The 21,966-nt window shown below is 53.9% G+C and overlaps 4 protein-coding genes across 4 annotated transcripts; 1 reads left to right on the top strand and 3 right to left on the bottom strand.

The window, feature by feature from the left end:
• Positions 1-112: 112 nt before the first annotated feature.
• On the bottom strand, positions 113-4,751 carry SMAC4_03535 (uncharacterized protein). The gene is made up of 7 exons (XM_066089969.1): positions 4,457-4,751; positions 4,339-4,388; positions 4,104-4,230; positions 3,736-4,036; positions 3,418-3,656; positions 673-3,354; positions 113-591 (listed from the first exon to the last, which is right to left on the bottom strand). The coding sequence occupies exons 1-7, from the start codon at positions 4,484-4,486 to the stop codon at positions 349-351; spliced, it is 3,672 nt and encodes a 1,223-aa protein (XP_065947523.1). The 5' UTR covers positions 4,487-4,751; the 3' UTR covers positions 113-348.
• A 565-nt stretch (positions 4,752-5,316) lies between these two features.
• SMAC4_03536 (uncharacterized protein) lies at positions 5,317-10,123 on the top strand (the record flags this gene model as incomplete). The annotated part of the gene is made up of 2 exons (XM_066089970.1): positions 5,317-5,703; positions 5,764-10,123. The coding sequence occupies exons 1-2, from the start codon at positions 5,555-5,557 to the stop codon at positions 10,121-10,123; spliced, it is 4,509 nt and encodes a 1,502-aa protein (XP_065947524.1). The 5' UTR covers positions 5,317-5,554.
• Positions 10,124-10,392: 269 nt separating this feature from the next.
• Positions 10,393-13,093, bottom strand: SMAC4_03537 (uncharacterized protein). The gene has a single exon (XM_003351185.2). It carries the CDS (start codon positions 13,041-13,043, stop codon positions 10,569-10,571), a length of 2,475 nt encoding a protein of 824 aa, XP_003351233.1. The 5' UTR covers positions 13,044-13,093; the 3' UTR covers positions 10,393-10,568.
• Positions 13,094-13,784: 691 nt separating this feature from the next.
• On the bottom strand, positions 13,785-19,807 carry SMAC4_03538 (uncharacterized protein). Its single transcript, XM_066089971.1, has 2 exons — positions 16,215-19,807; positions 13,785-16,143 (listed from the first exon to the last, which is right to left on the bottom strand). Exons 1-2 carry the CDS (start codon positions 18,862-18,864, stop codon positions 13,952-13,954), a joined length of 4,842 nt encoding a protein of 1,613 aa, XP_065947525.1. The 5' UTR covers positions 18,865-19,807; the 3' UTR covers positions 13,785-13,951.
• Between the last annotated feature and the right edge of the window lie 2,159 nt (positions 19,808-21,966).

Here is a 21,966-nt window from a genome sequence, read left to right on the forward strand (position 1 = left end):
TATATGTATGCATAGATGGACTATGATGAGTTGCGATCATGGCTTGTGTCTAGCATGGTATAATATATCGACAGTTCATGCGAACCATGACTCTACTTACTTGGTCCACAGCAAGCAAACACAAGTTGATTAGCAAGCAATCATCATTATGCAACAGACGCATTTAACAAAACCATTTTGTCTTCCCTTTTCTCTTCTCTCCCCAATCAGAGGTACCAAAGACGATCATTATACCTACTTTAACTGTACTTTAACTGCTACTTGTAACTTTCATCATCAAAATCCCCTCTCTTCTTCTTCTTCTTCTTCTTCTTCTTCCGTATCACCGCAAACACCCCTTTTAAGCTTTTAAGCAAACAGCTTCAGGCCACTACCGTGCTTTCCAACCTCGCAAACCTCGCAGACCGTGCACACCGTGCCCTTGTACTTAGTGTGATACTTGGCTCCGTCAAACGCACACTCCTCGTAAGGGGTGCCGCTGTAGATGGGCGTGAAGCTGGCGGCGCAGATCTCGAACTCGGCGAACTGGTCGAACTCAATCTCCACGGCGTCGTGAGGGTTGCGCTCGCATTGCGCCTTGGTTTTCTTGGCCTGTTTTGAAAATTCGGTTAGTGTCTCATGCGTGTAAAAAGCGGGGGGGGGGGGGGGGGGGGGGGACTGGATGTCACATACGTTCTCAGTGATCTTGGTGGCTCCTCCGTTGGCCAATATCCTGTTGGCAAAGCTAAGGGCAGAGCTGTAGTTCTTGCTCTTCACAGACAGATTCATTGCGTTAAGCAAAGCAAGCTGGCGATGGGGAACCTCGATCTTGGGAATGGTGAAGTAGGCCGCCAGTTCCAAGTTCCGCTTCTGGAGCGCGGGGTCCTGGCTCAGCTGGTCCGGGGAACCCAGTTGCCTGCGGGCTAGCTCGATAGACATGGCAACCGAGTACTCGCAAGCCGAAGCGATCAGCTTCTTGGCCTCGGCAACCTCACCATCACTGCCTACTGCGTTGACAAGAACGGAGTGCAGAATGCTCTTGAAGATCTTGACACCATTTTCGAGCTTATTCGCCCTCATGGCATCGTAGCCGCGCTGAAGGTCGTTGGAAGCAAGATACTCGAGGTCCCTGGGGATAATAGGGAGAACCTTCCTGGGATCTGTCTCCTCAGGGTTCCTGCGGACGTAGTTGACGAGAGGGTCTAGACCAGCCGCAGCAGGGAGGTAAGTCCTGGATGCCTGGTAGACCTCCAAGAAGCGAGGCTTGAGCGGCGCAAAGTTGACAGCGCCAACTTGGCGGTTGAGCAGCTGCATTGCCGACTCAAAGGAACCACCAGCGACGTGGTCAACTGCAAGCGGGGAATTTCGGGACCAAAGATCCGCTTCACTGCTTCCCGCACCGCCGGCATCCGCGCTCTCCACGTTGACAAAGCCCTCTTCGACTTCCGGAACAATGTCATCGCCCATGTCCCAGCCCGCAGCATCCTCATCCTCATCAGCTTCACCAAGAGCAGCGCCCTTCTTGGTCGCAAGCTCATCCGCACCACCCTCTTCAAGACCGAAGCCGTTGGAAGCGGCGGAGGGCTGGTCTTCGAGAGACAAACCCTCGACCTCGCCAAGCAGGGCCTTTTCGAAGAAGGACTGCGAGGCCGCCTTGGTCGGCCAGTTAGCCTTGTATGTGGGGACCACGGGCTTGGGCGGTGTTAGGGGTTCACCCAGGGTGGGCATCGAGAGCTGCTCTTCTGTAAGGCCAGTAGCCTCGAGGATTTCCTGGCACTCATCCTCGAGCCCGTGAGACTTGGCAGTCATGTAGGCCAAGGGGTACAGATCGATTTCCTTGAACATCTGGATGCGGTCCTGGACCTCTCCCAGGTAAAGGGCGTTCTGGAATCTTGAAGTGAAGTCACCACGGTGCTCAGCAATCTTGGCCATCCTCGAGAGCTTGTCGTGGTCGCCGGTTGTGAGATACAGGAACGACAGCTTGTCGAAGTGCTTGAGCTTCTGATAGCACATCTCGACGATCTGATGGTTGCCATGGGCGAGGGCCTCCTGGCTGAGTCTCGTCCACAGCTTGGGCTTGTCCAGTTCCTTGGCCATCTCAACCGCAACCTCGAGATTACCGCACTCAATAGCAAGCTCGAACCTGGTGGTAGGATCCTGGACGAACTGGAGCGCGATCTCGGGATAGCCCTTCTTCTGGAGGTAGGCAATGATAGACTGGCCAACCAAGCTCGAGTTCTGGATGATGTGCAGCATTTCCTCGTAGTTGCGCTTGACAAGCGCAAGCTTGAAGCGGTACTCGGTGGGATCAATCTGCAAAATCTTGGGCTTCGCAGCACGGTCGAGGCAGTAGACGTTCCTGCCCTTGACACGGGTAAGGTAAACAGTCTGGTCAAGGGTGCAAACGATGCCGTTATCGCCGTTCAGAAGCGTGTACTTGACATGGTTGAGAGTCGAGTACAGCAGAACACCAGCGTCGTCCCACGCAGCACTCTTGAGACGAATAGTTTCATGCAGAGTGCTGACCTGCTCCAGCGTCTTGGTCACAATTGTCACATTATGCTTGCTCAGCAGAGCAGCGTAGAGACCATCGTTAGACCAGACGACGTATTTCACGCCAGTCACAGCCAGCTCGGCAGTGCTCTTCCTCTGCTGGATATCGTAAAGGTGAACAGCGGTCGGGGTAATGATAAGGAGGTTGCCGGTGCCGCCGAAGTAGATATCGGTGGTGCCAACAGGGGGCTTGAACGATCTGGTGGTGTTGTTGGTCAAGTCCTTGATATCGACGGTCTGGGTGGCAGCATTGAGAACAGCGAAGCGGTTGCGAGCGACAAACACAGCCGAGTTGCCCTGGCCCCTCTTGGATTCGGTGGGCTCGATAGCTCCAGAGCCATCACGAGGAAGGGTAATCAGCTCGTACGAACCACCATCCGCCGGGGAGGTGACCAGGATGGACCTCTCAGCCGGGTTGTAGGAGAGTGTCCTTGGGGGTACCCAAGGGCTTCCGAGCTTCTTGAGCGACAAAAGTGTGGGCGACTCGGCATTCTTCTGGAAGTCGTACATCTTGACGTGCTTCTCCTTGGTGATGTAGAAAATGTTGTTCTGATAAACGGCAGAAGCAGGCCTCTCGCGCTCGAGCTTGAACACCATAACACCATTGTCGTGACCAGCAGCGAACAAGTTGATTTCCGGGTGCGCGGCGATAACCCAGATCCTGTCGTTCTCCCGCTTGAAGGTGTGGACTGCAGTACGCTTGTTAAGATCCCATACTCGAATAGTCTTGTCTTCGCCAGCCGAAAGGATAAGGTCCTGGTGGGGGTGGAAAAGACAGCCGCTGGCGTTCTGGAAATGGCCGCGGCAGGTATCGACTTCCCACTATTGTTGGATGATTCGGTCAGCAGGTTGATATCAGATGCACAATGTCCTGGAAGCACGTACAGCCTTGGTCTCGCTCATGCGCCACAACTTGATGAGACGGTCGTCACCGGCGGACACGATCAGGGGCATGGTGGGGTGGAAGGCAACCCAGTTCACGCCGCGGTCGTGGCCCTCGAGAACGAACTTGACAACGGCGTCGGTGTTGCCGAACATGTCAGTCTGGTTGGCATTGGCGCGGGCAACTTGGTCCTCGAAGGACATGGACGTGGGCGCGGAGTGCTTCTTGCGCAGGCCGGAGACTGTGATAACGCAATATGGTCAGCCATCCGTGCATCCCGTGGATATCCATCCCATCTTCTCGTCCAAGGCACCACGTACTATCCCAAACGCGAACAGTCTGATCGAGAGAGGCGGAAACGATGAGGTCTTCCTTGGGGTGGAACTGGGCGCACATGACGTAGTGGTTGTGGCCTGTCATTGTGCAGAGCAGAGAGCGGTTCTGCCAGTTCCATATCCGGATCGTCTGGTCGTCACTAGCACTGACAATCCAAGGGAGCTCGTGGTGGAAGAAGACGGTACGAATGTAGTCCAAGTGGCCGTTGAGGGTAAAGAGGCAGCGCCGAGTCTGAAGGGACCAGACCTTGATCTTGTAGTCGTCACCGCCGGAAACGAAGAGAGGCTGTAAGGATACGTGTAAGCTATCGTTGATATCTCGTGTTGGCGCATCGAGGCAACAGGAAGCTCACCTGTGTCTTGTGGAAGTCGACGCCTCTAACGGGGCCATCGTGTTCTTCGAATCGATCAATCAGGGTACCCATGCGGTAATCCCATAGCTGAATGGTGGAGGAGTGGAGGGAGACGAGAATCCATGGTCTGGAGGCAAGGCCATGTTAGTTTCGCGTTGGTTTCTTGATAATTGTAGACGTCTAGGACGAAGTGGCGGGGGAGCTTGTGCTCTTTCGGGGGGACGGGGAGGCTGACCGTTTAGGGTGGAAGGCGATGCCCTTTGCTCGCGACGACTTGGACTCGAACTGCGCACAGGAGGAAGATGTTAGACAAGCTCAAGCTGAAAGCGCATAGAAAGTGGACGACGACGTACTTTGGTGAGCATTCCCGAGGGGGCCTGCATCTTGCCAGTGGCTTTAAGGGGAGCACAGCCTAAGCTCCGGGCATCAACGTGGGAAAGGTGGATTAAGTATTTAAGGGAAGAGGGGATGAATTAAGACGCGATCAGCCGTGAAATCGCAAAATAGTATACTGTAGATGGAGGAGGGGTGTGGCGGCGTGGTTGTTTGGGCGTGGGAGGGATTGGGAATGGAGCCAAGTGGAAAGTGTCAAAGGTAGAGTGTACAAGTGCTCCGTGTCGTCGAAAGGTGGTCCACGATGCCACTCATCAATGGAGAGCTGGAGACGGTCTCAGGCGGCGGCTTCAATTCCACTTGCACTTGATAGGGAAGCGTGGCATCTCACACCTCGGGCATTCAGTGTGGGCGGGCGCTGCAGCTGCCACTCACACAGCACCTGCCCACTGCAGTCGGAGCCTTCAGTTGTAGACACGACTGGCGTGGCCTCGGAACTAACTTGTGCACCGCCACGTTATAAACACACAGGATCCGCAATTCAGGGGCTACTTGATGCGCAAGCCTCATTTCCTATGTAAGGGGCTCAAGTCAAGGGTCTCACCAGCCACAGTCAACGTGTGAACCTTAGCGGCCACCTGTACAGCTTCCCCCCCAAGACGCTAGACCGAACTGGGAGAGCTGTGTTGTTTCACTCTCACTACAACAGCGAGGTGTTCATTGACCTTCCCGTCAACCTCACAGCTTCACTGTCATAACACGACCCAGCTTGTGAAGCTATTCCCAAATCTTACAACTCGATATACCTGGTAATTTCACAGATTACCGAGGTCTTGAGGACACGCCAGTGTCATTTTGTTTGAATCATCCTTTGAGTATATCGGTGACATCACAAGCTGTTTCTTTTGCTTACTTGTCCCCTTTTGTTCCGCTCTCTCTCTACAACACCAACACCAAAATCGAGCTGTGCCGTTTGACGTTGGTAACATCCAACGTGGCACCTCTTCTCATCCCACCCATGATTGAGACTTGAACAGGCAGCCCTATAATCGCCCATTATCTTACAATTCACATTCGTCACCTCACCACCACAAAACTGCTGCCTGGTCCGGACAACCATGATCCGTCTCTCCCAGCTGCCGTGGGGCCTCGCGGCAGCCATTGTCACAGCTACATGGCTTCCCTCAAACCACGTTGCAGCTTCTCCCTCTGTAGACGTCGCCCTCAAGGCCGCGTTTCCTTCACCTCCCTATCTGGTAGAGCTCCTGTGAGTTCCCCTGACGTTCCCCTCCCATCCGTACTGGACAAGTCTCACATCCGCATCCAGCGAAACCGCAGCTTCCGAGAATGCGACTGCTTATTTCCCCTTGCTGAACCGCATTGCCAAGGGTGACTTTGCCCAGGCCAAGTCCGACCAAGAGCTCTATGAAAAGTTCCTCGAGGTTCTTCAACAAGATGGACATGTGAACCATGAGGCGCTGTCGACCTTCAAGTTGGCTCTTTCACTGCGATCCGCTGCTCCCCGTGTCGAGGCCCATTATCAGTACTATACTACTGATGTGGAGCCATCTGTAGTGGCCGATCAGGATGGATGTGATCTTTGGTTTCTCTACAACGGGAAGCAATACTGCAAGGCCAGCCTGGAAGCTTCACATGGCGATGTTGACAGCAACTCTCAAGAGCGTACCTTGCCGTTTGACAGAAAGTTTGGTAGCGGACCTCAGGAAATCGTGCTTTATGCCGACATCACCTCCCCCGCTTTTGGGAAATATCATGAGACTTCCATGGAACTTGCCAGAAAGGGAGAAGCTTCGTATCGGCTGCGTTACAAGAGAAGCCTGGCGCAATCGGATGACGCGCTCTCTGTCAACGGATACGGCGTTGAGCTTACACTGAAGAGGACAGACTACATTGTCATCGATGACAGGAATACTGGTGCTGACAAGGCAACCGGGGATGACTCCCAAAAGACCATCAAATCTGATTCCGAACTTGTCCTGGACGAAGACGAAGAGGTTGCAGATATCAAGCCCCTGGAGAAGTCTGAGCTTTCACCCCTTGCGGTCAAGGCAGCATCGTTCGTTATGCAAAGCGACTCACCCTTCGATACCTTGCTCAAACTTACGCAGGACTTCCCCAAGTACTCGACCAAGCTTGGAAAACATAACGTGTCCAAGGAGTTTTTGGCCGAACACGAGTACAACAGGCAACTGCTGGTGGCATCAGGTGCCAACGTCCTATGGATGAACGGTGTCCAGTTGGTCGACAGACAGGTTCAGCCTTTTGGGCTTGTAGACATGCTTCGCCGGGAACGTAAGCTCATCAACGGTGCCCTGGACCTGGGGCTGACTGGCCAGCAAGCCCTTTCCCTTCTGGGTCATGACGAGGTTGCCGCCGCAAAGGCCACCGAAGAGGAGCCTCGCAGGTTCGACTGGCGGGACGAGTCCGAGGGAGGTCAGGTCATCATCTGGCTGAACAACATTGAAAAGGACAAGCGTTACGCCGAGTATGCTCCTAGCGTCTGGGCTTTGATTCAGCATTACGGACAAGGATTGCCTCAAGTTCGCAAAGACCTGTTCAACCTTGTTGTTCCTGTGGACTTCACCAAGGCCGATCATGTTACGCTGGTCACCAGGCAGCTCCTTGCTTTCATGAAGCGAGGCATTCCCGTCCGGTTTGGCCTTGTTCCCCTGACTCCCACAGGTGAGGCCATTGAACAGGCCAAGGTCCTGTACCATCTTCTTAACACGTATGGCCTGGCTGCTATGTCGACCTACCTGGAAAAGTCTCTCGAGGCCTCTAGTACTGATAAGCCAAATGTGGACATCTTCAACCTTGCCATCAAGGATCGTGAGGTTCGGCCAGAGCATGAGACGCTAGCATTCAAGGACATCTTTACCTCTGGGGATTTGGAGAAACAAGTCCATCGCGCTAAGCACTGGTGCGAGCGTCTCAGGGCCGATACTGAAATTCCTCCTGCCTTCATCAACGGCTTTGCCATCCCCCGCGAGGAGGATTGGCTTCGGAACATGAACCACAAGCTCATGGTAGACCTCCAAGTGTTGCAACAGGCGGTTTACTATAACAAGGTCAATGATCACACCGATGTCCCTGGCTTCTTCCTGGAGAACGCCATTGCTCGGCGCAACACGTTCATCTCCCCCGAAGATCCCAACGCCATCAAGGTACTCAACGTCAACAAGGTGTATAGCGAGCACCAACGTCTGTTCAGCAAGGTGCCTGTAATTGAAGCCGACGACAGCGCCCCCAAGGAAGACTGGGCAGTGCTCACAATTGTCACGGACCTTGATAGCGTTGAGGGTCAGAAACTCCTTTACTTTGCCCTGCGCTTCCGCCAGGAACATCAGGGAGTTCGGCTTGATATCATTCATAACCCGGCTGACCTGACTAACTCGCCTTCTGTTATGAGCCAGCGCCTCAAGACCAAGGAGGGAAGTCTCTTGGAGGTTACCCGCCTTGTCGAGCTTGAAACCATCCTCGAGGAGGGCAAGCCTGAGGCGGACCAAGAATTTGACGCCGACCTTGCCATCTTCCTCTCCGGCTTCGATTTGAAGTCCGGTGACAACATGCTTATTCTCAATGGCCGTATCGTTGGTCCTATCGCATCCGCAAACGACTTTGTCAAGGAGGACTTTGCCGAGTTCCTTAAAACGGAACGTGCGAACCGCATTCTTCCGGTTTACAAGGCAATTGAGGATCTTGGACTGGGTGATAAAGTCTCTGGACCCTTGGCTGCTGCCAAGCTGACCTCGGTCACTGCTCTCTCGGGCATCCCAGACACCCCTCAGGGTATCTTTGATTCTGCCACGCCCATCAGAACAACAGCTTACAACCGATGGAACACCACGTACACCTCCTTCGAGGTCGGCAATCCCGAGACGGCCTCCATCTTCTTTGTCGCGGCCATCAACCCTGCTAGTCAGATGGGCCAGAAATGGGCTCCCATCCTCAAAGTTCTCTCGGAACTCGAGGGTGTTAATCTGCAAGTGTTCGTCAATCCGGAGACTGAACTGTCCGAGCTCCCCGTCAAGAGATTCTACCGTTACGTCCTAGAGTCTGCTCCCAGCTTCGACGAGAGCGGCAAGGTAAAGGCTCTGTCAGCAACCTTCAACGGAGTACCGCCCGAGACACTCCTCGTCGCCGGCATGGATGTCCCGCCAGCTTGGCTCGTCACCTCCAAGGTATCCGTCGACGATCTGGACAACCTTCGCCTTAAGGACATCAAAGCCAAGAGAAACACGGAGCACGTAGAGGCCATCTACGAGCTAGAGAACATTCTCATCGAGGGCCACTCCCGCGAATTCCCCGCCGGCTCGCCTCCGCGCGGCGTGCAGCTCGTCCTAGCGACCGAGAAAGACCCCCACTTCGCCGACACCATCATCATGGCCAACCTCGGCTTCTTCCAGTTCAAGGCCAACCCGGGCATCTACAACATCCACCTCAAGGAGGGTCGCAGCTCCGACATCTTCACTCTCGACAGCGTCGGCGCTCAGGGGTGGTCGCCCGTCCCCGGCGACGAGACCACCGAGGTGGCCTTGCTCTCCTTCCAGGGCGCCACGCTCTACCCGCGCCTGACTCGCAAGCCAGGCATGGAGCGCGAAGACGTTCTCCAAGACGAGTCCAACAGCCAAAAAGACGAATCATTGGTGTCCAAGGGCCTCAAATTCGCCGAAGGCCTCTTTGGTGGCAATAAAAAGCCCGCGACCGACAAATCCGTCTCCGAGACGGCACAACACGCAGAAATCAACATCTTCTCCGTCGCCTCCGGCCATCTCTACGAGCGTATGCTCTCCATCATGATCCTGTCCGTCATGAAACACACCACACACACGGTCAAATTCTGGTTCATCGAGCAGTTCCTCTCCCCCTCGTTTAAATCCTTCCTCCCCTTCCTCGCCGCCGAGTACGGCTTCCAGTACGAGATGGTAGCCTACAAATGGCCGCACTGGCTGCGGCACCAATCCGAGAAGCAGCGCGAGATCTGGGGCTACAAGATTCTCTTTCTGGACGTCCTGTTCCCTTTGTCCTTGGAAAAAGTCATCTTCGTCGACGCGGACCAGATCGTGCGCACGGACATGTACGACCTCGTCCAGCTGGACCTCGAGGGCGCGCCGTACGGGTTCACGCCCATGTGCGACTCGCGCACGGAGATGGAGGGGTTCCGCTTCTGGAAGACCGGGTACTGGGCTACGTATCTTCGGGGCCAGCCGTACCATATTTCTGCGCTGTACGTGGTCGACCTCCGTCGCTTCCGCGAGCTGGCGGCGGGTGATCGCCTTAGACAGCAGTATCATACCTTGTCTGCTGACCCCAATAGTCTGGCGAATCTGGACCAGGATCTGCCGAATCATATGCAGTTCCAGATCCCAATCAAGAGCCTCCCGCAAGAGTGGCTGTGGTGCGAGACCTGGTGCAACGATGAGACGCTGGGTAAGGCGAGGACGATCGATTTGTGTAATAATCCGCAGACGAAGGAGCCGAAGCTGGATAGGGCGCGGAGACAGGTGCCGGAGTGGACAGTTTATGATGAGGAGGTTGCGGGCTTGGCGAAGAAGGTTAGGGAGGAGCAGGAGAAGTTGGAGCAAGTTGTGGAGTTGAAGAAGAAGGTCGAGGAGAAGAACGCCGAGGACAAGGCCGAGAAGGAGCATGTGATTGATGAGTTGTAGATTTGTATGGACGTGGGTGTACATGGGTCAGTGGTTGGTGCTGTTAGTGCAGGACGAGTCTCTTGTAAATAGGCCGCAATCCAACCCGTTTTTTCCTGGAGTCAGCTCCAAATCATTCAGGATCTAAGATTACGCTGTACTGACAACAGACGCCGTTGGGTTCGGTAACGGCCCCAGCAGGTGTTGAAAGGATGCATGAAAAAGCGCCCGAGCACAAGTTACTAATGAATCAAGCATAATGATTGTTGTCAAAAGTCTAGTGATATGTATGTCTGCAATCCTCCGATAACACGCCCGAAACACCAAAACACCGTCGCTACATGATGTTGGTCTCAACTCAAATCGAGACACTCAACTCCGACCGCCGCGTGGACATCTCTTCCCCTCCTACCCATCATTCCCAACACTCCCCCAACAAATAAATAAAAACACGAAAACCACCCGCTCAATGAGAAATATACTGAAACACAGCACTAACATCCCTCTCCCCCACCTCCTGCCTCAACAAATGATCATGAATACCCTTCAACCCACCACTGCCACCATTCGGATCCTTTCCATTCTTGCTTCCCTCGCCCTCATAATGATTAACAAAGTGATTCCACGTGCTGGTATCACCATACAACATCGCCTGCGCCTTGATATACTGTCTCCCGTCCGGCTTGCACCGCTTACACTTGAACGTGTCATGGGTATCGCTCTTGGTGCCCCCACGATAAGTAAACAGTTCCCTTAGCGAGTCGAGCGAGAAGTGGCGCTCCACATCCTCGGCGCTGTCGACGACGCACGATGACAGGGATTGCTTGTGACTCTGTCTCTGGAATATTTTCTCTTCGATGGTGCCCGTGGCGATGAAGCGGTAGACGAAACAATCCTTCTTCTGGCCGTCGCGCCACACGCGCGCCAAAGCCTGCTGATCGGCGGCCGGGTTCCAGTCCGGGTCGAAGAGGACAAGTCGGTTGGCGCCGATCAGGTTGAGGCCGCACCCGCCGGCTTTGGAGGAGAGCAGAAATACGAATTCCTCGCCTTCGGGATCGTTGAACTTGTCGACGAGCTTTTGGCGCTTGTTGACGTTCATGGTGCCGTCGAGACGCAGACAGCCGTATTGCCGGTTGCGGCAGAGACGCTCGAACAGGTCCAAGGTCTGGGTGTAGTTGCTAATGAGCACGATCTTGTCGTTGGTGTCGGCACGGATGCGGGCCAGCATGCGGTCCAGCACTTGCATCTTGCCGGAGTACCAGGGCTTGACATCACGGTCGCGACCGCGCGCTTCCTTGGGTACGTAGTCGTCTGGCCAGTACTGCTCGCAGCCGGGCAGATCGGCCGACAGATCGAGCAAGTCGGGATGGTTGCAAAGCTTTTTGAGCATGTTGATGGCCTTGAGAGGTTGAGAGCCCTTGCCGCGCAGGAGAGCTTGGATGTCGGGAGAGGCGACAAAGTAGTTGTACAAGTCGAGCTGGAAGGGAGCGAGGTTGCAGAACACAACGTGCTCGTACTTCACCGGGAGGTACTTGGAGAGAATGTCGTTGGTGCGGCGAATGATGAACTTGTTGACGACGGCAAGAAGTTCAGCCAGGCACTCGTCACCACGCTTCCGCTCAGCTTCCGAGGCATCGGCATCGCGGCCGCGCAAAATCGGAATTTCGAACCGTTTGCGGAACTCGAGACGAGTACCGAGTAGATCCGGGTTAGCAAAGCTGATCAGAGCAAAGTACTCCGACAGGTCGTTCTGAATGGGTGTACCAGACAGAATCACCCTCCTCGACACGTTCAGGCTGTTCAAAGCACTGAACGTCTGACTGTCTCCGTTCTTCAACCGATGACCCTCGTCGCAAAGCATCAGCCCGATGGGAGTCCCCTTAAGCTCGTCCGCATTAAGCCTCAGCGTCTCGTACGAGACAATAATCACCGGCCTCGTCACCGACCGTCCACTCGCAATCGCCCACTGCCTCAGCTGCCTGGTCAACTCCTCCTTCGACGCCTTTCCATCAATGGCAAAAGGCGTGATCGCGTCCGCGCCCAACCACTTGACCAGCTCATTCGCCCAATTCCTGACCAAACTGCTCGGACACGCCACAATCGCCTTCTGGATCGTCGACTTCCCCGCGTCCGGCGACTGCTTCAACAGCGTCCACAGCAGCGTGATGCACTGCAGCGTCTTTCCCAGACCCATCTCGTCGGCCATGATGCACCCGTTGGCCTTCTCGTCGATCATGCCCGTTACGCACCGGTACATGAACCGCACGCCCTCGATCTGATGCGGTCGCAGAACCTTGGCCAGGCGGGGATCGATCACTACCGGAACGCGCGGGTGTTCGCCCTCGACCTTTTTCTTGATGCCCAGAATCTCCGCCAGACTCTTATGCACCAGCGGCGCGTCGACCTTCACTTCTGGTTCTTTCTGCTTCTCTTCAATGGCTTTCGGCTCCTTAGGCTTATCGTCCACCGTCGGATCGTACAACACAATAGCGAGGTCGTCGCAGGGGTCATGTAGCGGCTTGGCCACAAATACGGCGCCCTGCCTCAGGCCCAGCGTAGGCGGCGGTCGGTTGGGGTTGTAAGCGGTCGTGTTCTTGTTGATGAGGGGCACGGAAAAGGCTTTTCGGAAAACCTGGCTCTTGTCTTTTGGCTGGAACACGGGGAACTTGTTCGCGTCGCGGTTGGCGAGGGCGAGCCGGTCCGCGTTGGTGTACGGCTTGTCCGCGCCGTCTTCGTCGTCATTGTCGCCGCCGGCGCCTTTATAGTCGATCTTTCTGCGCTTTCGGGCCGGCCGGTCGACGGCTACGGTGCGGTTCGCGGAGCCGGGGCATTTGAAGGGCTTGGTGAGTTTGTCGAGGGATTGAGGCGTGGGGAACTTGCCGCGTTGGGTGAGAGCCGGGTTGGAGTTGTCCTTGGAGGCGGGCTTGGGCGTTGAGACCATAGATGCTGTCCTGTTGGGTTTCAATGGGTGTTAATAGGTATTTATTGAGAGTGGTTGTGATGTTGGTGATCAATGGGAATGCGTTGGGAATTTTGGAGGTCTACTCACATCTTCGCTGTACAGTAGGGAACGAGCCCTTTCACAGCGGCCTTGGTAGCTCCTAGGACGGGAACAGCGTTTGGTCTTTTTTTCTCCCAGGCTCGTCACTCCAGATAACGTCAACCGAAGGAATGTCTGGAAGCGAATGAGCGGGGAAGAAGAAAAAATAACGGTGTCGCAAAAGAGGAAGCAGCGAGCTCCAGGAAGGAAGAGGGCGATTGGCACTTGCTTACACAGCAATGTTGACTAAACAGACGCGTAGAAAAAGGTGGGGGCGAATCGCGCCTTCCTCACACGATGTCAGATGATCTTGCCAAGACCTGCTGCCTTTGCAGTGTGGGCCGTATTCCTAGCCCCTATTACCTGACTCCACTTATGTATAAATCACGGCTCCTAATTGGTCACAGGCTGCAATCACCAACAAAGCCGTCGATAAAGGCATTCGCACATTCACACATTGACAGGATATGATCTGGATAAGCACTCGTCAGAAGGTATTAAAGATGTATTATCAAGTCCGTAAATACCCTAGAAAGTAACGATAGACAGAAGTTGCCGTGCATGCATGCTCGCTTGCTCAATGCCATGATATAACGTAAAGATGTGAAGATGCGTGTGTGTGGGTGTGTGTGTGTGTGTGTGTGTGTGTGTGTGTGTGTCAGTGTTGGTTGGTGTGTAGCGATAAAGATTCTCCCGTCCCCATGAATTCAACATCGCTTGTTAATAGTCGTTAAATCTCCTTAACGCCTTTACCCATCTGTCTCTGTCTCTTTCTTTACCAAGCTCCTCTTCATGCCATAATATGTCATTCAGACCTTGACCTCCCTTTCCAGCGACGTCCCATCCATTGTCATCTCACCAGGTAGAGGCTCACTCTCTTCCCCGTCACTGTCAACCACATCCTCACCTCTTGCCGCGCGTCTCGCGTTCTCCCTTTCACGGTAAATCTCCGACCTCCTGATCTCGGCCTCGCGCAGGCATTCAATGTACGTATTGTACTTCACAATCTCGTTGAGCAGATGCTGGCTCTTCCTCTCCCAGTTGGTCATCGCCTTGACCGCGTTCACCGATCGAGGGGAGAACGCCAGCAGCATGGGACTCCTGAGTGCATTGTGTTTCTGGAAATCCTCATCGAGGCTTCTGACGTAAGTGATAAGATGTCCAAACTGTTCGCGTTCAGAAAGGGTGCTCGGCCGAAGGGACTGCGCGGGCGGTGTCCACTCGGCAATGTGAATCTTATCGCCTGGTAGCTTTGACGACGACGAGGGGTGGTTGGGACGAGGGAGTGAACCGGGGCCGCTAAACGTGAGACCGAGGGCGCCGCTGCTGGCCGAGCTTCCCGGCCGACCAAAGTCGAACGAAGAGCTTCTAACGCTGCGACGACTTTGTAGCGAGGCGCGGCTGCCCGAGATGGTACTGCCAACACCCATCGCTGCCATTGCCGATGCCGCGTTTGCTGCGCTGCCAGGGCGCGAATGGCCCTTGTGGTTGCTGCTGATGCTGTTACTGGCAGGACGCCCAGTAGTTCCGACAGCAGGTAAATTGTTCAGGTCACCGTTACTCTGGATGCCAGAAATCCGGGTCGTGTTGATGACGGCATCACTCCAGCCGTATTCGATATTGGAGACGCCGCCTATCATCGGATGGGTGCTCAACCGCGCACTCCAGTAGTTCGCTGTAGTCATAAACTCCCTGGCAATCTCGGCCGTTCCGACGTGGAACAGATGGACCGCCCCATCAGGTAACGCCAAACACCATACGTGCGGACGGGCTCGCGAATAGCCTGGTGGCGGCATGATAGTCGCCAGTGTCTGGCGCAGCGAGAACGTGCCCATGTTCACCGCATTGTCCTGCCAGTTGCCACCACCAACAACTCCTCCCGCCTTTTGCGCGTTGCTGCGCATTCCTCTTTTCCTGCTCGTCGACTTGTTTGGAGAGAAGGAGAACAAGTTTAGCTGTCCCTTCTGGATGACTGCAAAGACCTCGTTCCATGCGCGTTCCTTAGAGCGTTTGTCGGCGGTTTCCATATGGTGCTTATGCGTAACCATACCCTCCTTCACCCATGGTGGACCGGCTAATTCCAGGGACTCATCCTCCAGCAGCTCCCCGGTGTTGAAATCCTCCGTCTTGCTCATGGTGAGATCGAGTGTGTTGTCTTCGCGTATGATAGCCTGGCTAAGCGCATTTGCAAAACCAATCGATTGCTGATAGTCGCCACGGAAGGAGGAACCAAAAGAGTCCATGGACATGGTCGTATGGGTCCTACCCAGCGACGCTTTGCTCCATGTGGCCGAGGATTCGGTTGGGCTCCAAAGTGAGTTGCCGTCGTCAAAGCTGGTTCGGCTCGAGTTAAAGCCGTTGCCAAAGCCTCTGGGTCTCGACCGACTCTTCGAGTTCCATCTGGATGAATTCGCCTTGGCCCCTTCGGGAATCCTACCCCGAGTGGAAGCCATACCTTCTGACGGCGCCTTACTCAACACACTAGGGCTCCGCTTGAGCACGCCCATAACCGATAAACTGCCTTGGGTGGTTGTCGATAGGCTCGCCGTGTTGCCGGCACCGCCGAATAATGGTAGGCTTTCGTCGCGGATGGACGAGTATATGTCTTTTAGCACTGCCTCGACTTGCGATTCCCATCCCTTCAAAGGCCCATCAAAGGGTGCCCTTACGAGAGGCCCGCAACTGTCAGCGGTGGACGAATCTGTTACTGTACCAAAGCCAGACGTCGGCCGTGCTGGCGGCTTGAAAGAATATCTGAAGCTGTTGTGTTTGTTTTCTTCGTTAGAGTTGCGACGGTTACCGTCAACGGCAAGGCTTGAACCTTTGCCAGGTAGGATACTGGGACGTTCAAATGCTTCTGGAACCGAATCCTCGAGTGCCTGTCGGATCGTGGTCATGGTGTTCTTGATAAATTGGCTCTTGGTCATCTTGTGTTCGATATCGGCCATATGCAAGTCCGTATTGAGAAGCATGATGGAGTAGCAAATAGTGTGGATGATGTCTGTAGAGAAAATGTCAGGACAAAAATGACGTTGATATTTTCTTTCTTCGCTTTGGGAAACAAGCACATACCCATTGACTTGAACCCATGGTTAGGATTGCATTCGCACCACCGGTTGGAGAAAGCGACCAGAATACGATCAACCTGCTGGGTTTCAGCCCTCAAAAGGAGGCGGTTGCAAAGCTGCCGCAAACTAGCACAGACGCTCATGTTCTCAAAGTCATAGTTCTCCATGTACGCCCGAAGCGTGCGTTGTCGAACAGGACCCTCCTCGCCCATCCATGCGGCCGCCTTTTCTTTGGGAATGAAGTCCTCGTTGCCTTCGTAGATCTTGAGTGCCTTCTGCTGGTCATCCTCGGTGGGGTCGCCGACCACGAATTGTTCAGGTTCGTCAAGTTCTGACTTGCCAGCCGGGTGGATCGATTCGGCAGTCTTCAAGCCACCCGTGCCCAAGCTCAGCGAAATAGGCTCAACACCATCGATCCGTAAACTAGGCAGACTGGGTTTCTTGGTGGCCTTGGAAGATACCTTCGAGTTCTGGCGGGCAGGAGCCTTCAAGTCCTCCTTTGGTTTGCCAAGACTAGGATAGCTCTTCGACTTGGATACCGTCGGCGATGAGGATCGTCGCTTCTTTTCCTGCTCTTTACCCGGCTTCAAGCTGACTTTACGGGACTCGGTGCGAGAAACTCTCTTGTTTTGCTCGGGGCTGTATTCGCTTTCGCTGTCATCGCGCAAGAAGGATCTCGGAGGTGAAGTCATGGTTCGATCAAGCGCCGGCCTGCCGGGCAGTTCTATCCGAGGCTGTTTGACCACCGAGTCACTAGAAGAGTTAGGATCGACGGCGCGAATGATGGCTTTCGGACTTGGTTCGTAGTCGGGAGAGAAGCCTCTCTGGTAAGCATCCTTGTTCCGTCTGATTTCCGGAGAATCCTCCAAAGACCTGTTTAGCGGGCCCAAGTCGGAGGGTTCCGTCGACGGTAAAGGGGCGTCCGCAGAAGACTGAATAGTCGGACTATCCATTAAGAACGGATCCATAGCCCGCCTTAAGCTGCCACCCATGGGACTCGGCTCCGGCCTGGCCGTCAGCGTGTCCGGCCTGGGTATTCTGGCTGGCGACTTGTTCAGCATGTGCGGGATTGGCGGTGGCTCCATTTCCGTGATGGACTGTTTCCGCCTCTTGAAGAAGGATGATGTCTTCTTCTGTAACGTATGTGTGACGGTTTGAGGCGGCTCGCGAACAGGTGGGATCGTTGGTGACTTAAGCGAGTTCATCTTGTTGCTGGAGCTATCGTTGGCTACCGATGACAGGTACGGGAACGTGGGCGGACTTTGCGAGTTCGCCTTGGATGAGCCAAACATTCTGCGGAAGAAGCCGGGTTTCTCCCTTGGTTGCTGGATGGCTTGTTGGATGGCGTTTATCGGGTTGTCGAGCACTGCATCCTTGGTTTTCTCATAGCCGACATGGGGAGCAGGCGCTGCGTCCACGTCAAACGGAGGTATGGAAACCGGAGGAACCGAGGGGACATCGCGCTGGGCATTGTATTTTACTTCGGACTGGCGCACCGTCGATGCGCTCTTTGAAGATCTCATGCTGCGTGGGCGATCGTTACTCGGGGCCTTGGGGGTTAGTTTGGAGCTGGTCTTTGTGTCGATGGGCGCAAGGACGGGCAATGACGGGACGGTAGTCAGCCTTCGTGGACCGGCAGGGACGTGAGGGGTGGGCGCGGCATCGTAGTCGTGGTCGTTGCCGTTGTCAAAAAGGGATTTTGAAAACTCGATGTGCCACGGAGCCTGTTGACTGGTTGACGGCCTTGCGTCGCCGTAGTCGAAACTGGATGATCGGCCAAACCCACGGGCCCAGCGCTGACTGCCAAGGACCTGCACATAGCCTGGGTCTATGCTGTTAGTGCTGCTGCCTTTGCTGCCCTTCCCGCTTCTCGAATGTATCGCCCGTGGTGTGCCACCCAGTTCGCGCATGCTGTTGATGCGACCGAGGCATGATTGGTAGCCAGAACTGCTGTTACTCCGGCGCCTGCGAGACGACCTATCATCCGCCTCATAATCGGAGCTGTAAGTGTATGCGTGTCCACGGCCTGCCCTCGAGTTGAACGACATTGTGCGACCGGTGTCGGCTCCGTACGAGTAGATGTTGGAATCGTCAAAAGCGTTCCGTGATCCGCCGAATGAAGTGCCCATCTGCTCCAATGACAGCTTGTCGAGGCCCAGGAGCATATTTGTGACCAGGGAATCGCGGGTAAACTGGCGGGGCGAGAGCGAGAGGTCGTGCGAGTCGCGATGGGGCGGGCGCGCCGATTCGGGGGAGGGTTCAGAGGGGTGTTCGGAGGAGGGATCGGACTCCTTGTTCGATGACATGTTGGTGTCGACGGGTCCAAGGCTTTGAAGAAAGGACTCGATATCGGCGGCGTTCCGCACGGGGGCCCTCAGCGAGCGGGCACCAGACGGAGATCTTTTGCGCTCGGGAGGCGTGGACGGGTGGAAGGGGTACTGCTGGTGGGCGGCGGGCGTGGTTCGCAGAAAGTCTTCGCTGCTGTGCCTCCTATGATGGCCGCTTGTGTGATGGCTCGTGTGATGAGCGTGGTGGGAAGGGGGAGTCGGAGTATCTCTGGTGTTGATCCTCAGGTCTACCCTTGGGTCGTCAGGGTGTTGGTTGTGGTTCCGCCTGGCATTCGCAATTCGGCGCGCCGTGTCTGGAGAATGCATTGTATACAGTAGCCGGAGCCACTCTCTGGGTCGAGACAAGCAAGATCCAAGACAGGGCGATTCTCAGATGGGAAAAAATTAAAGAGAGCGGGATGGATTGGGGTGTGACAAGCAGTGACAGGCTACCGATGCCATCCACTACTTGCACACTGAATGGAGAGAATGGAACGCGCCCAAGCCAATCCCTGTTACACTCAATCAAACAAGCTGATTTGAGCAGCGCAAGGGGCATCCACGGGCGATCGAGGAGAAGAACGACAAAGGATCCCTAGACAGGCAACGCGCTTGTGTCTTGTGGATGTGGATGTACAAGTGCAAGTACCTAACGTATCAAGTGGTGTTGGGCGCGTAGCGTGTAAAGAGCATGCGTGTGTGCTGTAATCTGTGTAATCTGTGTACCTTAATCTGTATTGATGTGGCACGGGACGAATTGACTGGGGATGAAAGGAATGCTGTGTGACTTCCCCAGAGACTGCGGCACGGGAAGCAATGCCAGTGAGGGTTGGGTTGGTGTGTGTCGTTTGCTGCTGGGTATAGTCGGAGTACATCTACAAAGAAGTCTCTCTTCTTCGATTGCCCTGTCAATTTTTTAGTTTGAGCAGACTGGACGGAGGGAATTAGATTAGAACTTTGAAAGCAGCTGAGCGTCCTCGACGGCTGATCGTCCTATCCATGACATCTCAGCGTACTAGGTACCTGTACTGTGCAAAAAGAGTGGGGTTTTCAAAAACGAGTGGCTGCTGTTTCTCCCGTCGCTGGCATTGAAACTTGAAATTTACAATTTGTACCTTCCCCAGACTCAATATGTCTCCGAGGAAAGCGAAATACAGGATGTGATCGCCGTGACACCAAAATGCTAGATTGAGATAATCGCACTCACATTCATACAGAATGGAGTTGAGTAAAGTCTGAAACAAAAACACCTGGTCTCAAGTGGAACGCTGTGCCTGGCCCGGCATTCGAACTCCTGGTACTTAGGCGAACGGGAGTGCGGGGGTTGACTCTGCACGGTTCAGGTACAACTCACTCATTCAGGTACCAGAACCCCAGACAGGGACTTCCTGGTTGTTCTTTCGGTCGATTGCGCGCGCCTGGAGCAAATGCTTTCATGATGCCTTCCTCAGACTAACATCGTGACATGACGGGCACATTTGTCTCCAACCAATCTCCGCTGTGAGTCTAGTTTACTGCTTCAGCTGAAAGTCTGGACTCAACAACTTCAAAAGAGATCTGGAGAAGATCATATGGAAGTGTGCACCCTCCACACCCTCCAGGTCGTACCCCGTTCGCCCCGTCTTCCCTTCGATGCGGAGGCCCCTTTTTCTGGATACACACTACTGAAAATGCAAGTCACAATGCATGGCTTCCACCATCTTGAGCGTTCGTTGGCTCACACAAACTGCGCTTTCCCCTTTTGTGTTGCCAAATGAAACTTTAGTGCCCACTGCCCACCAGTCCGTGCACAAGACCGAAGCATGATCGAATTCAATGCTCAGGTCCCTCTTCGTCTGGCTCTTTGAGAAGGAGTTCAACATCTCTTTTCGGCCTCCATCGATCCGGACCCTGAATTCTTTTGTCTCCGTCGTAACCTCAACTCCCCTTGTCCGATCTTGCTGACATCCAGGCATGTATCTGAAACGTGCCTTGAGAGAGAGAGAGAGGATCGATATCAACAGTGTTCCTCATTTTTGTTTCGCCAAGCCTCAAGCGTTGCAACTTGGGGGTCCACCGAAATCTAACTGCCACCATCCTAGGGCGAGTATTTGAGCCCTCTCTGCCCCTGGAGCTAGATATCACCAAGGGGTTCTTCTAAGGGATCGCTATATCCGATAGACCCTTTTGGTAGGGAGGTAGCTATATCTGCCTCTATCTGTCTTTTTCCCCTTTCCTTATATCTGTTTGTCAGCTTTCAAAGCTACGGGATAATCCAACAAGGCAATTGTCTTTTTGATGGGACGGGATGGACAGGAAAAACTGTTACACCCACCATCCGGAGGGTAATCAAAATGAACATGCCATGGCAATTTCTTGATGTGGTTCAAACTCCACAATATCAACCAAGCTTCAGCTTCCATCCTTCAGCTAGGCAGACTCAAAACTCCAAGACCCAAACAGAACGAACAACTGGAGACAAACACGCGACCGACAGACATTAAAGTGCTAGTCAAAGGATCCAAGTCCTTGGAGCCAAACCCGTCCATCGATAATCCCTTGTTCTCGTTGGTGACCTCCACCATATACACTAAACTCGACATGCACCAACATCATCCACCATGCACACCATCAGGATAGATCTTGGCAGCCACGTTTTCACTCCCTATATAAAGGAACAATAAATCGTGGTTATGCCATTCCAAGATCTTACATCTTCCTCCAGAGGAGTAAGCGATTTGTTAACCGGAATAGAATAATGTCTCTACCACGCAATCTTCTATCCGAGCCACTTGACACATTCTGTCCACTTACAAGCCCAAGAAGTGCTTCAGACCGATCACGCTATGTAGGTACATCACATGCCCGTCCAGGGCCGTTATGATGACGATGAGAAATGAGAGCCGCAATTCAGCAATGAATCCTCTCTTCTGGTTCGTCATTGTCCCGACATTCAGTTCTCTTTTATAGATTCTTCGTTTGTTTTTCTCTCCTGTACTGCTACGCAACTTAACCGTTGCTGCATGGAGCGGAGCTATGCATCTCGATATCTGACTGACATGTCGAATTTCAAGTTTGTCAGTTATTGGTGGTTTTGATTTCTACATTGCAGTCTTTTGAGTTTGAACACGGACATCTAAATCACATCAGGAACAAAAGCTTTTCATGGTTTTGGTAATACTTGGAGAAAGATGCCACAAGGAAATGCGAATGGTAACAAACTACATCCTTTCAGGGGCGTATCGTAATGACAATACAGCTTGAGATGCATGCATGTCGGTTCAATGGACAGTACTCCATGTACATCATGAATCGTGTTTGTAAATCAGTAGAATTATTTGAGCCGGAAACCGAGAGCAAAGAACAGAAAATATTGAAGACTATCAGATTGGTTCTTGAGTTAGACCAACGAAGTACGTACAGCATGGTGTAGAGTGACGTATCTCCTTG

The sequence above is a fragment of the Sordaria macrospora genome, chromosome 6 (genome assembly GCF_033870435.1).
Source record: "Sordaria macrospora chromosome 6, complete sequence".
NCBI classification, from domain to species: Eukaryota; Fungi; Ascomycota; class Sordariomycetes; order Sordariales; family Sordariaceae; genus Sordaria; species Sordaria macrospora.